At 37.2% G+C, this 16612-nt stretch overlaps 2 protein-coding genes across 3 annotated transcripts; one reads left to right on the forward strand and one right to left on the reverse strand.

Moving 5' to 3' along the window:
- The first annotated feature begins 860 nt into the window (after positions 1 to 860).
- Positions 861 to 11510, forward strand: LOC119987521 (kinesin-like protein KIN-UA). Of its 2 annotated transcripts, none has more exons than XM_038832450.1 (19): positions 861 to 1226; positions 1502 to 1602; positions 1724 to 1846; positions 2978 to 3163; positions 3455 to 3676; positions 3893 to 4049; positions 4540 to 4689; positions 5312 to 5400; positions 5648 to 5851; positions 6553 to 6654; positions 7003 to 7137; positions 7272 to 7403; positions 7635 to 7770; positions 7848 to 7940; positions 9067 to 9192; positions 9313 to 9438; positions 10429 to 10572; positions 10734 to 10862; positions 10948 to 11510. In XM_038832450.1, exons 1-19 carry the CDS (start codon positions 1049 to 1051, stop codon positions 11106 to 11108), a joined length of 2694 nt encoding a protein of 897 aa, XP_038688378.1. In that variant the 5' UTR covers positions 861 to 1048; the 3' UTR covers positions 11109 to 11510. The 2 variants fall into 2 exon arrangements, with proteins under 2 accessions (XP_038688378.1, XP_038688380.1); XM_038832452.1 differs by having other exon boundaries at positions 6556 to 6654.
- Positions 11511 to 14028: 2518 nt separating this feature from the next.
- Positions 14029 to 15472, reverse strand: LOC119986787 (AT-hook motif nuclear-localized protein 26-like). The gene has a single exon (XM_038831469.1). It carries the CDS (start codon positions 15136 to 15138, stop codon positions 14242 to 14244), a length of 897 nt encoding a protein of 298 aa, XP_038687397.1. The 5' UTR covers positions 15139 to 15472; the 3' UTR covers positions 14029 to 14241.
- Between the last annotated feature and the right edge of the window lie 1140 nt (positions 15473 to 16612).

Here is a 16612-nt window from a genome sequence, read left to right on the forward strand (position 1 = left end):
AAATCCGAGATTATATAAAATCGTTCGCGAGCTCCTAATTTCTTGAATCACATTGTTGTCCTCATTCTGATAGAGATTCGCTTGTTGAATATTTTCTACTGTTCCCTTCAAATCGTTAATGATCGTTGCATTCACTGGATTAGAAGAGGTAGCTAAATTGATTCACTTCTCTCATGACGTAAAGTTCTATGCTCTCAACTGGATGCAAGAGACACATTGGCATTTCCATTGCGACCACTAGTTTACCATAAAAAATTTGCACCACACACCGAACCGCAAACCAAGCACTGTTTTTGCATTCAATTGATCTTCCCTTGCTTGCCCTGTAGGCAGCGCCTCGAGAAAGACCATAAACATAAAAAATAAAAATAAAAAAGCCGCACCAACTATTAATATACCACATCGAAAGATGTGTATATAGAATTAATACCCCTTTATTAAGGGCGATGCCTCCACTCTACAATAATGTTTTTGTCTATGTTTAAGTGAGTTGGGTTTAACTCACTTATTTAAGTCTAAAGAGAAAAAAGTTACGCGAACCCGATATATCCATAAGAATCAGACGATCCAAAACGGATAATATTATTGTTATGAATGACTTTGGATTTACAACACCAACATTGACAAAAACCTCACTAGGCCCGGGAGGCACTAGTGATATTTATTATTTTTTTCATTATTGTTATGAGAGTGAGAGGAGCAGTTTAGTCATTGGTGATTTAGTCAGTTTGAAAAGGCAGTGTCACGATCCATACATACGGGCGACGGTGTAATTTCCAAAACAAACAAAGGGCATTCACGTAATCTCATAGAAAGCGAAATAATTTCGCGGATACAGGTATTTCGTGACTTCGATTCACACACATCTCGCACGTTTCCTCCGCTTCCTGTAATTAAATTTCGTCACTGTTTCTCACTGGAGAGAGCCTACGGACATTTATTTTCTCGGCAACCAAACAGAGCGGGGAATCAAGCAAACCACGAACAAAGCTTACTCTAAATGGCCTCACAGTTCTTTTGAAGCTTCTTCTTCGCGTTGATTCCAAAAATGGCTACTGCCGGTGCTGGTAGTTACAGAAACGCTAATCACAGGAACTCTCTCAACAACAAGGTGGACAAGAACTTGTCTGTGAACTCGAACCCCAAAACCTCTCTCAAGTCAAAGCCCTCACTCCGCAAGAGCGCCCCCGCCTCCCTCGGTGGCGCTGGAAAAGACGACTCCGGAGGTTATCCTTCTATGTTCCTTTTGTTTTTCTCTGTTTTACATTTGTTGAGACTTGAGATCGCAAATCGTGCGTTTTACTGTGTTTGGTTCTGATTTTTGTAATGTGAAAGCTGAATTGCTAATGAAGTTTCTTTGATAATTATGGAAGTAAGAAGTACTTAGTAAGGAAACTTGTTCTGAGTCTATCACGACTTCACAATCATCTATTGTTAGCATTAGATTTAATTTGTGGTATATATGAAGCGTTTTACTGGAATTTGCGTTGCTTGAATATAGTTGCGGGACGAGTTCGAGTGGCTGTAAGGTTACGACCACGTAATGCAGAGGAGAAGGTGGAAGATGCTGATTTTTCTGATTGTGTAGAATTACAACCAGAGGTTTCTCGGATCCTTATATGCATTTTCAATTGTTTCTCATCTTCAAATGTTCTTTTCGTTTATGTATATATTTTTTTTGGGTTTGTTATGGTAATTTATAAATTGTTTCCTTGATTTTCAGATGCAAAGGTTGAAGCTAAGGAAAAACAACTGGGACTCAGATACTTATGAGTTTGATGAAGTGCTAACTGAGTTTGCCTCGCAAAAGCGTGTTTATGAAGTTGTTGCAAAGCCTGTCGTGGAGGTAATTTCTGCCTAACATTAACTTCTAATGTGAATCTTGTATTTTTTCACATTGATTTTTGGATTTTACTTGTGAAATCCTGGTGCATTAAGGTCACCTCTACACTGTTGAATTGTTGGTTCTTTATAGAAATAGTGCTTTTTGTCTTGGACAAACTATTTTTGTAATGTAATGATGATTGTCCAATCAAGATTTATTCCACGTGGACCTGGGTTCTCATGGTTGAATAGTATACCTAAACAAATAATTTCAGCATTTATCTAATGGTATAAGTATTTCATTATGCTAGCATGGTAAATGATGCAATGACATAAGGATCTAAGAGTTTTTGGATTAAATCAAGATAATATTCTGTATATTAAGGCAAGATCATTTCAAGGAGGCAGAGGAGGTCAGTTTAACAAAAAAAAGAGAAGAAAAAGAAGTTAAAAGAAAAATAATAGTATAAGTTGCAACCTTCATAATTAGACTTCTTGGACACATGATGACATACTAACTCTTCTGTCACCGTATTTTATGTGTATGAATTAGTGGAACTTATGGATTCTTAAGATAGAATTCTTGGTTTTATTGTACACCTAGGTTTATCTAGTAATGGTTTTGTGTTGCTTGTTCCTCTAATAATTCACTAACTTCATTCCATTTGAGAGACCTCTATCTTGGTGGAACCCTGCCTTGATAACACCCACCTTTGATAATTCATCTCACTTGACTAGGCTGCTGATTTCATTTTGTTCGAACTTCTTTGAATTTGAGCCAACCAGGGCAGATTCTTTGTCACTCGATTATATAACATGACAAGGCATCACTCTGATTGTTAATATTTTTTTATGTGAATAGAGTAGCTATTTGTCAGGAATCTAATCCAATCTCTTCTGGATTGTACTCTTACACTGTCTTTTTGGTGCTTTTACTTCAGATGTTTATATCATAACATGCTCAGAATAAAATCTTGCATTAAATATTGAGCTTTTGAATGCTGTCTTGTTAATCTTGCCAATGGCTTCTCGATAAATAGTTATATAAAGAATGATATTCGTGGACTTGCTTAGTCTAGATTTTCTTGCAATCAATCTTTCATTGTCTCCTGTCTTTCCAACTCATGTACTCATTCATCATTGACTTCTGTAGAGTGTTTTGGATGGTTACAATGGGACTATCATGGCATATGGGCAGACTGGTACCGGTAAAACATATACTCTGGGACGGCTTGGGGAGGAAGACACAGCTGATCGTGGAATTATGGTCCGTGCTATGGAGGATATACTAGCCGATGTATCTCCAGAGACAGACTCTGTGTCAGTGTCCTATTTGCAGGTTGCAGCTTTAATTTTGGATCTCTGGTTCCTAATTTATTATTTTCTTCAATATACACCTTGTGGAATTTATCCTCCGTTCTAGGGTGTGGCTTCTTTGTCCTCCCCATGAACTTGAATGCTGATAAACATTTATGCTTAGTACACACACACAAACAAGAAATGTAATCCTTTCCTGCATTCTTAATGTGAATTGAAAATGTCACCTAACATTTTCGGCGATGTTGACAATAGAATATAGGAAAAGGAAATAAATAATTTATCTAACAGTGTTATTAATGAACTGTTTCAGTTATATATGGAAACCATTCAGGATCTGCTTGACCCTTCTAATGATAACATTCCTTTCGTTGAAGACCCAAAAACTGGAGATGTTTCCGTACCTGGGGCTAGCCTTGTAGAGATAAGGGACCATCAGAGTTTCGTAGAATTACTACGGTTGGGAGAAGCGCACCGGTTTGCTGCAAATACAAAATTAAACACGGAGTCCTCTCGTAGTCATGCTATTTTGATGGTAAGCTAATTTGTTTTTCTCGTTGACGAAGCTTTTGCTTTTGAATTTTATAATGAACTATTGGAAGTTTTTTAGAATGCTAATTATTGGAAATCATCACTTAATGTCTTTGATGCTGTAGGTGCATCTAAAGAGGTTTGAAATTTGTAATGAACTATTGGAAGTTTTAGAGTGCTGATTATTGGAAAGCATCACTTAATTTCTTTGATGCTGTAGGTGCATCTAAAGAGATCTGTCAAGGGAAGAGATTCAATTCTTTCAACTGAAATAAGTAATAGCTCCCACATGGTTAAAACTTTAAAGCCACCTGTTGTACGAAGGGGAAAGCTAGTTGTGGTAGACCTTGCTGGTTCAGAGCGTATCAATAAGTCAGGTGTGTGCTATTTCCCTCGTCACACCCAACTCCTTGTGAACCAAGGATACCTTCATGCTCTTTTATACTCTTTCCAGTTTCACGTGTACTATTTTTTTTTTCCTGAAAATGTGGTGATTATCTTAGTCTGAAATGATTGTTGTTCTGGTGCTTGAGAATCTGTGCTCATATAGGTACAAGGCAGTCCCTAAAAAGAAGAATTCATAATCAGGGAAGACAGTCTAAATGGTTGACATTGTTTAATGAGAAAAAGAGCACTATTTACTTTTTGATTATTCTGAGCTTGTATATTGCCCATTTAAAGTACATCAATATACACTTCATCAGTAATTAAGTGCATCTATTATTTTTTTTCACAGAATAAATGTCTAAGTTGGAATTATTTTCCCATAAGCTTAAAGCCGTAAAGTTCATGCTAGATTAAGCATTTAAGCTGAATTTCAAGTTTATATTGCTTGTAAAATTTAGTTTTCCCCTTCCTATTTGGCAGGGAGTGAGGGGCATACCCTGGAAGAAGCCAAATCTATCAATCTGTCTTTGAGCGCATTAGGGAAGTGCATCAATGCACTTGCGGAAAATAGTTCTCATGTCCCAGTTCGTGATTCAAAGCTGACTAGGTTGCTTCGGGATTCATTTGGCGGTAAGATGCTTCCACATAACAAACGAATCACTTCTTTAGGTTGTGATATGACTGCCCTTTTTGATACATACATGTAATGATATGTTTCCTCCGTTCAACAGTGCATATATGTGTATGTGAGTAAATGAGGATGTTCGTATGTGTGTTTCTCTGTTGTTATGTTTAATATTCCAAAAAAATAATTTTTAGTAGAGGACTGTATTTTGTACGTGATGAGTCTACATATACCATATTGAATATCTAGTAATTAAATTTGGAGGCCATTAGATTGTAAAGAGCTCTTTCATTATTTTTTCCCCCGTAAATGAAAAGTTTCAAATTGTTTGGGTAGAATTTAAGGCTTGGGGGTTGCAAGTCATTTCTCATTTCCTGGCCTATATACCAGATGCATACTCACTAATTCAGGTCCTTTGACATTATGGAAAAAAAAATTTGGCCAGTTCCTGTGCATGCTTCTTTTTGGTGTTAGACAATTCCAGTTTGCTGTGCATTATATATTTGGTTTCCTGTTTGTAACTTTCTTAATAACTTTTCAACAGAGGAGCATTTGAGCTTGTTAATTCTATTGAGAATCTTTAGACGTTGACTTGTGTTTGCTTATGATATTTTAAAATTCAATCAGGCATAGCAAGGACTTCTCTGGTTATTACTATCGGCCCATCTCCACGTCATCGAGGGGAGACGACAAGTACCATAATGTTCGGACAGAGAGTAGGTTTTAACTTGCAATTCGATTTCTTTTTATTTATACTTAAACTCAGTACTATAGATTAGGTTGTCTCTTTTTGAAATGGTGGCGTTGACAGTTGTTTTTTCAACTTTCTAGCCCAAAACCTTTTTCTGTAACATATTTCACATGAACATTGATCTTAATAGTTTCTTGATGGCAGCATTCCATATGCGTGTGTTCTATATCTGCTCAAAAAGAGAATTGATAACTTTTTTTTGCTTTTCATAGGCTATGAGGGTGCAGAACATGTTGAAATTGAAGGAAGAATTTGATTACAAAAGTTTGTCTAGAAGGCTCGATATACAGTTAGACAAACTTATTTCAGATAATGAACGGCAGCAGAAAGCATTTGAGGATGAAATTGAAAAAATAACAAGAGAAGCTCAAAATCAGATTGCTGAGGCTGAAAGAAATTATGCAAATGCACTGGAGGTAAGCTCAAAACCCTAGAATTCTTGCTCCACAAACGACAAGGATAATAGATCTTCGTATCCACTGGAAAGAAGGCATCTCAAAAGAAAACTTTGATTAATAAATATTTGACTAAATACGGAATAACAAGACTTCCCAGCTTCTATGTAGGCTTACAATGACCTAAAGGAAGCTTAGTTGATCATGTCCCAAATGTGTGTTTGGGAGAGAGGGGTGCAATCCCTCCCTTTCTCCTTTAAAAGGAATTATGCAAATTGATAAATCATAATACACTTGGAATGCACAGACAAGTCTAGCTGTGGCTTTCAGTTCTCTGTGGACAAAACTTTTGATTGTCATGTTATTTACATAATCAGAATTCAGAACATTTAATGCAAATCGTAATCATCATCAAAACCTTTATCCCAAACAACTTAGGTTTGGATTCAAACATGAATCCAAACAATTGAAGTTGAATCCACTAAGTGGATTCTCTTAATTTTATCAAACTTTGCTAAGTAAATGTAATAGAAAAGCTCCCCTTCTAAGCTTTGGCTTGATTTAATTCTATGCCTTTGCTTGCGTTTGATCTTCACTTTACAGTGTAGAAATGTTTTGTTCTTAATGTACGCTTTTATATTGGAAATGAAATATCTGTTATAATAGGACAAAAATTTATTTCAAGAATTCAAGTGCTAGCTGAACTTATTTTTCATTTCTAGAAGGAAAGATTGAAGTATCAGAAAGACTGCATGGAATCGCTAAAGAAGCTTGAAGAGAAATGGATGATGAATCAAGGAAAAGATGGTGATGAAACGGGAAAGGTAATTGAAATACAGATTGGATCTATATCATTTTTGGATTGAAATACAGATTGGAGAGATAATTTGAAGGTGCGGTTATTTATTATGGGCCTTTTAGTTTCCATCAGGAATCAGAATCAAAAGAAAAGAGGAGGAATTTTAATGCATTACGAATGAAAGGCAGTGCATTACTTTGGTTTAAAAACCTTTATTTGGCACTTCTAAATCAATAAGTGGTTATTGTTGTATTATGTATCTTGTTCTTGGAAGCCTATAAACAAAATCTTAGCTTTGTTGGGTGTATGACATATCAATAATTTTCTTTAACTTGATGTATTCGTTTTGTTACCCGTTAAATGTTCTATGCAGAACTCAGATGTGTCTACAAATGAGGAATTTGCTAGATTGAAAAATTTGCTTCAGAAAGAAACTCTCGTTAGAAAAGCTGCTGAGGAGCAAGTTAATAATCTTCAAAAACAACTGGCTCAATCGAAAACTGCGGAGGTACCTGTTGTGCTCTGGTTTCATATATGCTCCTTTTCTCCTTTGATGTCTGGATAGATGCATGTGTGTCTGTGTGCATTCCTTTGGGCTGTTGGTATCTGATGTATTGTTTGCTATGTCTATTTACCTGCTAGGCATCAGGAAATTCTGAGATCTTAAAGCTTCGCAAGATGCTGGAAGATGAGAAATTCCAGAAACAAAAACTTGAAGGGGAAATAGGAAGACTACATAGTCAATTATTACAACTGAGTTTTCATGCTGATGAGGTATGCAGTGTATAGAGTTTTCCAGTTTGTTGTTTCTCTATGATCATCACCTAATGGTGTCCTTGCTGATGAGGTAGCAAGACATGTTCTGGCATATGTAATGAAAGGCCATGGTCCTTAAATTCTCTCTCTCTCTCTCTCCACCTCTCTCCCCTGATGGATTGAACATGCATGTGTATACATCCACATAATATGAAGATCTTAAAATTTGACTGACACATATTTCCATAGACAAGAAGAAGACTTGATCGGGTTGATCCTGAAAAAGTTCTAGGTGCTCTGGATTCTCCCATGCATCCAGGTCGGTCACAGCTAAATGATCTAGAAAATGGGGAAAAAACCTCAATAGCCAATCTCTTTGAGCAAGGTAGTATTCAATGCTTTGCATTTTCACCTAGTTGTTCCCTTCTTTCTTTTTTCTAATAAAATCCAATATTCTTGCAGTTGGATTGCAAAAGATTTTGTCATTGCTTGAAGCAGAAGATGCCGATGTACGAATTCATGCTGTGAAAGTGGTAGCCAATCTGGCCGCTGAAGGTGACTTGGCTCATGTTTCTACTGCTCATATTGCATAATCCTTTTCATCCTTATCTTACCATCATACTATTAATCTAAATTTTCTAATCATAATATGCATTTTAATGGGACTTACTGGTTTAGAGTATTATCATATCCTCTTCATCTCTCGTGAGTCGTGACTTTGTAATGCGTCATGAATGTTGCACGATGTAGCTGCTAGGTTTATCATTACCAATGCTGCGGAATTGTGCGACTGTCAAATTAGTTTTACAGAATTTAAATGCTAAAGTATTGTCACTGCAAGTTATAGAATTGGTTGGGCTATTATTTAACCTTTTTCTTAAAGAGGAGTTCAACTAGAGGACTTGACCTCAGAGTTTTTGCTGCATCATCATACTTTTTTTTTTCTTGAAAAGCGCTAACACTGAATTTTTATTGAAGAAGGCATCAAGGGGTTGCGTGTCCAGAAAACATATAGGAATCAATTAATCATCACCATATTATTGGTTGTTTTGTGTGGTACTAGTGGTTTTGTTATTTTTTATCTTTGTTGTTTGTATTCTTATTTAGACAATGATGATTCTAATGGTTTGTTGCTTGGTGACATGGTTTTTGTTATGGAAGTGTGTGATATTTTTAACGTAAGCTGGTAAGCTGATAATCATTGAACACTTCTTTATGGAAATAAGAAGCTAGGCAAGGAGAAGTAGGTCTGGGGTTGACATTTCATTAACACGTAGGAGTTTATTTTGAATAGGGATTGTTATAGCAACTTTCGTTTATTTTCATGTGTCCTTCAATTTGGCTAGATAGGAATGAATAGAAAAAGCTAATCCACTGTGTGTTTTAAAAGTGATTCTCTTGTAGATTCATGTAGTCAACCCCAAACTATATGAGAAAAATGCTTTGATGGACGATGATAATGATGATGATCTAACAAACCAATAATTTTAGTAAGAACTAATATATTATTTACATAATGTGATATGCAATGCTTTTTGTTGTCATGAGAATATTTGACTTAATGTTTGGCTCCGAGACACATGGAACAAAATTCTACTTTACATATCATGATCCTTTCCTACGCACTTGTTATTTGTCTTATACTCGTAATCAATAGTGTAAAAAGTATTACCTGTTACAGAAGCAAATCAACAGAAGATTGTAGAAGCCGGAGGTCTTGCGTCCTTGCTAATGCTTCTTAGGAGCTCTAAGGATGAAACTGTACATAGAGTTGCCGCTGGTGCAATTGCCAATCTTGCAATGAATGGTAAACTCAGCGTGCTGCGCTTTAGATATGTCTGTTATGATTGTTTGCTCGTCTTATTTTCTTTTCAGTTTATGTTCTTCCTTTATTTGTTATGTATAACTTTTCATTATGTTCTTTCAGAAACCAATCAGGAAATAATAATGTCTCAAGGGGGAATCAGGCTGTTGTCTATGGCTGCAGTCCATGCTGAGGATCCTCAAACACTTCGAATGGTTGCGGGAGCCATTGCGAATCTATGTGGCAATGGTAAGCCACCTGTCATTTGACGATGTTTGTTGTTATTGATGTAGTTATAGGCTACTAATATAGATTTTATTAGGATTGAGGAAACCAGAAACCCTAGCCCCACAATCAGCCCCAATTCAAGAAACCCTATGATGCAGGAAGCCATTAGATTTTTCTTTTTTCTAATTATTTTAAGAGTCGAGGAATCCTTAATGGAAAAGGTTTCCCTTTGAATTAGCCTGCATGCTTCTGGGTCTATTTTTAAGTCATTATGTTTCTCTAGGTCAGTCAGGTTTAAGAATCCTAATGTTTACTTAAACCAATGGTTGCAAGCCTCTATTTAAAGGTTTGCTTGCCTCAGAAATTACATAAAAGAGGGAGTTTTGATGCAAAGTTGCAATAGGAGAGATTCCTTAAACATTCAATGAGAGATGGATGACACTCACTCGGTGAGAGGATCAGAGGGGAAGGTGAGGTATTGGACCCTACCTAAGAGATTAAGGGCAATACTACTCTAAAATAAAGTATCAACCACGGTTCTTATTTGCTGGTGGTTCTGCTTCAGCTTTAAAAACTTAGGAATTGGGAAATTTCTGTCCTAGGCTTTTTGATTTTCGGGATTAACTTGGGGTTATGGTGTGTGGTTCACTCAATCCTAAACAAAATTTACATCAGTAGTTTAAGGTTTTTGTTCAATTTGATCCACCTCCCGTACTTGATTATCAACCCACTTGTCAACGTATGAGCACTTAGTGCAAGAGTTTATTCTGAGCATGTTCCCCCAGAAACACTGATGTAAAATTATCAATTGAAATACCTTTCAGCTTGTCATCTGCATATAAGCCATTTTTCAAACCAGTAGAAGTGGTGACGCTACCATCAATCTATACATCTCGTTTTAAAGTCTTACTAGTTATTACGTGAAATTGAATGTAAACATGTAAATTAGTTACAGCTAATAGGCATACTGCTGTAAGGCCAACTAATCTATATTTTTTTTACATTTTCTAGATAAGTTGCAAACAAAGCTAAGAAACGAAGGTGGTATAAAGGCTTTGCTAGAAATGGTCAGATGCAGACATCCAGATGTTCTTGCTCAAGTTGCTCGTGGAATAGCTAATTTTGCAAAATGCGAGTCAAGAGCATCCACGCAAGGTAAAAGAGAGAGAACTTTTGAAAATTTTCATATGCATGACTTGAACCTAGCAAATTATTCCCCTTCTTGTCCTGGAATAACTTATTCTTTGCATGAAGCTTCAAATTGTACGTGTTCTTTCATTGAAGCATGCTATTATATCACTTCTGTAACGGTGTAGGGACTAAGACTGGGAGGTCTTTTCTCATTGAGGATGGTGCACTTCCATGGATCGTGCAGAATGCTAACAAGGAACCCTCGCCAATCAGGCGGCATATTGAGCTTGCTCTTTGCCACCTAGCACAACATGGTAACTATGTTTTTCATTCTGAACCTTGAACATGGTGATCTCTTATTGTATGTTGTCTGAGAATCCACAATTGACCGCATTGCAGAAGAGAATGCAAGAGACATGATTAGTGGGGGTGCCCTGTGGGAACTTGTTCGCATCTCGCGAGACTGTTCACGCGAAGACATCAGGACTCTTGCTTATCGAACTTTAACCTCCAGTTCAACTTTCCAAGCAGAATTGAGGCGGCTACGAATAGAATGTTGATGAACAAGTGAATTATTGAAGTGGACTGGGGGAGAGTTATAATGACAAGTGCTCAAACATAAGCTTATATTCTTTTCAGCTCATCGGAGTGACCAGTTTTCAACATAAGCAAGCCAGCAATGCTTCTCGCTGCTATGTTTTCCACTTTCAAACCGAGTTATATCGGAGTGCGTTTGGTATTTTGTGTTCAAAATGGCTAATTGCATCTGGGACCTTGTTTTTAATTTTTCCGATTTCAGATCATTGTTGTGTAATCTGCATAGCTATAGTATTTATACTTGACTGACAGAATCCATTTGTGGGATCATAGTTAGTCTTGCATGTAATTTGTAAATGAAATTATTAGAATGATAATAGCTAACAGTAAAATTATTTCTTGTTATGTAAAAGAAATTCAGACGATATTCATGCTCCTCGTTCTTGGAGATATCAAAATCTTTCTTTTTTACCATTTTTTTCGAGAGCCAAATGTGCACTTTTCTTTCGAGTGACAATTAGCGACAGATAAGACTGGATCGAAAGTGGAACAAACTTACAGGCCCAAGATTCCACAAAAAAGTATTACAATTGGTTGGTTCGAACCCCTGACTTCGGACACATAGGCCCTAAGTCTGGCGAGGTAACCAACTAACTCAATAGTTGGGTTAATTAACGTTGGCACAGATTAATTACTGAGTCAAATGGTCAATTATTGAGTTGGAGGAACGTGAGACGGAGTTTTATATTGGGTTAGTTGAAACTGAGTGGATTGCCTGCCTTCTCTTATTGACATATTGTTTTGATTTTATAATTGTCAGGTGGCCACAGAAGACCTAAAACTACATTATCTGGTTGGTCTTGCTACCCTAACCAAAGACAAACATCAACACTCATCAAAGTGGTTAGCGAGGTTTAGAAGAAGTATTATCCGCCTAATGCTCTATTCAAGTAAACCGAAAGAAAACTGAATATAATTACAAACACACACCTAACACTATTCATCTGCTGGAACATGTACGCATTTTCCATTCATCTTTATGGATACATATGTACATTCAATTGTGGCCAAGTGTTGGGCTTTGCTCCAATTTACCCCATGTCTAATGAGAAATTATGTATGTGCATGCGGGCTTGACAGCCCTAGTTTAGGCCCATATTAAATGTACAAAGAGAAACTTGTATGGTGTGTCATTCTCGGTTATAAAAATAATACATTCCAATTAAGTAAACTTATTTGGAAAATATTTAAGATCATGGAGGAGTCATGTGCACCGTATGCGCATGCGTTCTAATTTACACCTTTGACACCACTCTCAATCTAAAGATCTTAAAGCATGGAGTTATGGACAACAAAACTAAAATACTCTCAGAGTCAAGCTGATGAAGGATAGAGGAACAACATGGAGTGGTGTCATCTATCTTCCAACCATGACATGACAATGAAACCAAGATCAATGTTTTAATGTTGATCAAACAATAAATCAAACTTGAGTTGTAAAGTTGACTAATTATTTCTTAGAAGGAATTTTGTTCAGTCCCCATACAAGAAAGGATTATATATACATGGAAAGAAATAGCTTCATGAAGCTAAAGAAGAGAGGTGAGAAAGATCAAACTAATGCAAAAAATAAAGAAAACAAACGAAGAGCGAAAATGATAAAAATATCAGTAATTGGTATCACAATTATCTGTTGAGTTGGACGTACATGATCTAAGTGAATTTGTGTGCTCCACATGTATCACATGATGCACATGAAATTTTTGCGTATAATTCGGTAACAGGGATAATTGAAATATCGATTATTGGGATAATTGAAATACGAGCTGTCGTGATTACTATCATAACTGAAAAAAGAGTAATGGATAAGCTCGTTAACCTTAAAACAGCTTTAAGGGAGACAAGACATAGTATATTAAAAGCAAGCAATGAAAGGTGAGATGGGAGTTATTGAGGTGCAGAGTATCTGAACTGGGTCTTTGAAGACACACACAGAGCTGAGCTGCCCGATCCGGAATTCTATGAATCAGAGACAGAGAGAGAAGAGAAGAGAGAGAGAGAGAGAGAGAGAGAGAGAGAGAGAGGCCAGCACATTGTGGTCTTTGGTCGTTGCCTTACATGGATGTGATATGTGGGCGTGTTATGTGTATGCCTCGAAAAGGAACTAACTTCAGTACAGTGCACGTGTAAACCAGTCCCCAAATATCTTCATGTCTCCATCTCTCTCTCCCCCTCTCTCTCTCTCTCTATATATATACACACATATATATCAAAACCCCGTTAAATCTCTCTATCTCTGAAAAAGTATCACACATAGACATTCATTCACGCCCATGCCTCTTTGCCCTTGCTTCTCGTAATTAGTTAGCCTCCCTCATTGAAAGTTCAAACCCCCCTCACTCACTCCCTCCTTCATCTTGACCTCATTGAAAGCAACAAGAGCTGACAATTATATATACCACTCCATGTATATATATATATACATCTCTAAGAGCTACATATATAGAACAATAGAAAAGAAGAAGATATGGGTTTCACATAAAATATGGTCAAACTGTAGGCCGTTTATGTTTATGAGAGATAGCAAAGTCAACGAGAGATAAATTGATGAACTTCGTGCTTTTGAGAAAATGGAGAGAAAGAAAAGCTTGAGTGAATAATTAATTTCTTTGAATTTTAGGGTAATCGGAATCAAAACTAGAAATAAGACTGTTTCAAAAGTTCTAGTTATCATCATCCACCTTAAACTCAAACTCAAAGATATGATATCCGCTTTAAACTCATAGATATAACCAATTGAGTACCTTTTGTTTCATAGTTGATTGTGAAGGAATAAGCATGACTCATTAGCTAGTTCTCCTCCTACAAAACCTCTCCTTCTACTTCTTTCTTGATTTAAACACACCAAATTAAGCAGCTATTTCCATAAAATCAAACTCATCATCATTGCTAGGAATCAAAGAAATTTTTACATCTATTTGTTCTAATAGTAATCAAATCCAAAACAAAAGAACTAAAATTTAAGGAGAAATCAAAACCTGATATATAGATCATCAAACGGTGCAGCGCAGCAAGCCATAATTAATTTCCTAGCCACCATCCAAAAACCTCAACTCTAATCACCACGACCGGCCTAAATCAACCACATTTGGCTAGCTAGAACGGAGGACGACCAGTGGCCCAATAAGCCTCACTTGGTAACTGAATAGAATTCAGTAGATTCGGCGGTAACCCATGAAACATAGGAGCAGGATTTCCCTCCCCCAACACCTGCTGCTGCTGCTGAGACCCCATCGCTCCTGGCGACCCAATTCCTCCTCCTCCTCCACCTTGCATTCCAATGGGGGGAGGCTCGTCCTCCTCCAATGGAAGCCTCTCATACGCAGCATTACTAAACGAAGAAGCCATGACAACCACCGGACCGGAACAAATCAACGTACCCACCACGCTTCCACCAACAACTTGCCCTTGTCCCCCAGCTAAATAGATAGTCAGTCCCGTCGCGTCAGGCGGAGCAGGAGGAGGTAGAAATGATCCGGAAAGCGATAATATCTCGAATCTTCCATGTAGAGACACAACAGCACCTGGTGAAGCTGGTTGTCTGAGTGTAACATTGGTTACAGTTCCAGTTCCGCTCATTATACAAACCCCTCTCTGTCTCCTCCTAGCGAATGTAGCCACACTGTCAACAATGTCACAACCATCAGCGATTTCGATGACGTGAGCGCGGAGAGCGTTGGCGCTGTCCCGGGTGATTATGATTGGGGGTTTTGGTTTGTTCTTTGATCCAGCTGGTCTACCTCTTGGCTTTCTAGTAATCTCTCCTCCTCCTCCTCCTCCTCCTCCGCCTTCGGAGTCTCTGTTGTTGTTGTTGTCTTCACGCTCGCGTTTTACGCCGCTGCTACTACCACTTTGTTCGTCTTCTGAGTTTTGTTGGGTGTGGAATTGAAGTTGTTGCTGCTGCTGCAGCTGCAGCTGCTGTTGTTGGTGATGGAGGTGGAAATCTCTTGTGTGAAAAGGAGGGAGAGACAGTCCATGACTAGTTGGATCCATAATTACTATATATATCTGGTGATGATCACATATACAAGGAACCCAAGACTAAGAAATGGAGATACAAAGTACTGGTGATAGTGGGAAGAAGAAGATAAGGTTTTCTAATGTTCTTGCTAATTGCTAGGTCTCTACCATGAGAAAGACGAGAGAATTAGTGAGATGGGTGGAGTTTTGGTGTTAGCCACCGAATTCACGGCTAAATTTGAGCATCTAAGAAATCTTGTTGGTGATGGAGATGGGGATGGAGAAGAAGAGAATGGATTGAGAATTGGGGATTTGGGTTTTAGGGTTTCATGATTCAAGATGTGGGTTTGGCTTTGGAAAGACTGCCTGCATATGGGCGGTGGAATATGGGTCCCCACCCCTTTCTCTCTCTATATATATACACAACACATATATGTGTATGCGAATAATTAGTTTTGTGGTTAAATTTTTATTAGTTACTCCTCAAAGTCTATGGTACTTCTCACAAACTTCAACATTTGTTCTGTTTTTAGGTCGTTAAGATGTTATGGAAAAGAAGTTATTAATGCATATTGAAAGAGACACATATACAAGTTATAATAAACTAGTGGTAATAGTGTAAAATTTGTTCTTAAATTGGATTTAATTGAATATGTGAAAAATGAAAATTCACGTAGTAGCTATGCTACTCTATTTTTTTTTATAATCGAGAACAACAAAATACAAATTTTACCTTTTGAATATCTGATAAGTCGTCAGGCTCTCATGCACAAAAATTTCTAACCTGACGACATGACAAGTTGAGCCAAAACCTAACGCCTGCCCACAAGGACATTGCTTTCAGTGAAAATCGAACTTAGTACCTTCAGAGTCCATATGATTTAGTCCATAAGAGATTCACCAACTAAGTTATTACCTAAGTGGTTGTAGCTAGAGTATTCTCTAAATCACTTCATTTATTCAATACCAAATATATATTTAGGTTAAAATTTTCAAACAACGGATCGTTGGCTGATATGGTGAACTTGACCACGATAACTCTTAGCGCAAGAAGAGGTCGTGAATTCAGGTGTCATGAATGTTTTCATTATCGCAATTTGCAAGATGAGCTCTTGCTCAACCCAGCATGTGGAAATGTCACTCTACGTTATCTTCTAGCACTAAACCTTCGTCCATGTCTCAACTAATCCATGGAGGTTACAAGAACTTCCATGTGCCCCGGAGTTTATCAACCAATTATCCTATGGATAGCTGGGTAAGTGAGTTCCACGTTAAAAAAGAAAAAGAGGTTCAAAATTTCATAATAATGACGACTTTTTGGCCTCATAATATATATATATATATATATCAGCATAATATGAGTTTAACGTATATATGTGCATACGGTATAATGTTAATTGGATAGGAAGTTAGGAACCCCTCGAATAATGAATGTTGAAGAAAAAAATCATCAAACTAGGTAGCTGAAATCAGGAAGATTTTTTGATCATAGAAAAGGAAAAGCTAA

This window comes from Tripterygium wilfordii, chromosome 20, assembly GCF_013401445.1.
Source record: "Tripterygium wilfordii isolate XIE 37 chromosome 20, ASM1340144v1, whole genome shotgun sequence".
In the NCBI taxonomy this organism is placed as follows: Eukaryota; Viridiplantae; Streptophyta; class Magnoliopsida; order Celastrales; family Celastraceae; genus Tripterygium; species Tripterygium wilfordii.

Excerpts from the sequence above, each read along its gene's own strand:
- LOC119987521 (XM_038832450.1), top strand. The coding sequence starts at position 1,049 with ATGGCTACTGCCGGTGCTGGTAGTTACAGAAACGCTAATCACAGGAAC. Across the intron at positions 7,941-9,066 it reads AGCCAATCTGGCCGCTGAAG|AAGCAAATCAACAGAAGATT; the intron begins GTGACTTGGCTC and ends TACCTGTTACAG. Across the intron at positions 10,573-10,733 it reads GTCAAGAGCATCCACGCAAG|GGACTAAGACTGGGAGGTCT; the intron begins GTAAAAGAGAGA and ends GTAACGGTGTAG.
- LOC119986787 (XM_038831469.1), bottom strand. The coding sequence starts at position 15,138 with ATGGATCCAACTAGTCATGGACTGTCTCTCCCTCCTTTTCACACAAGA.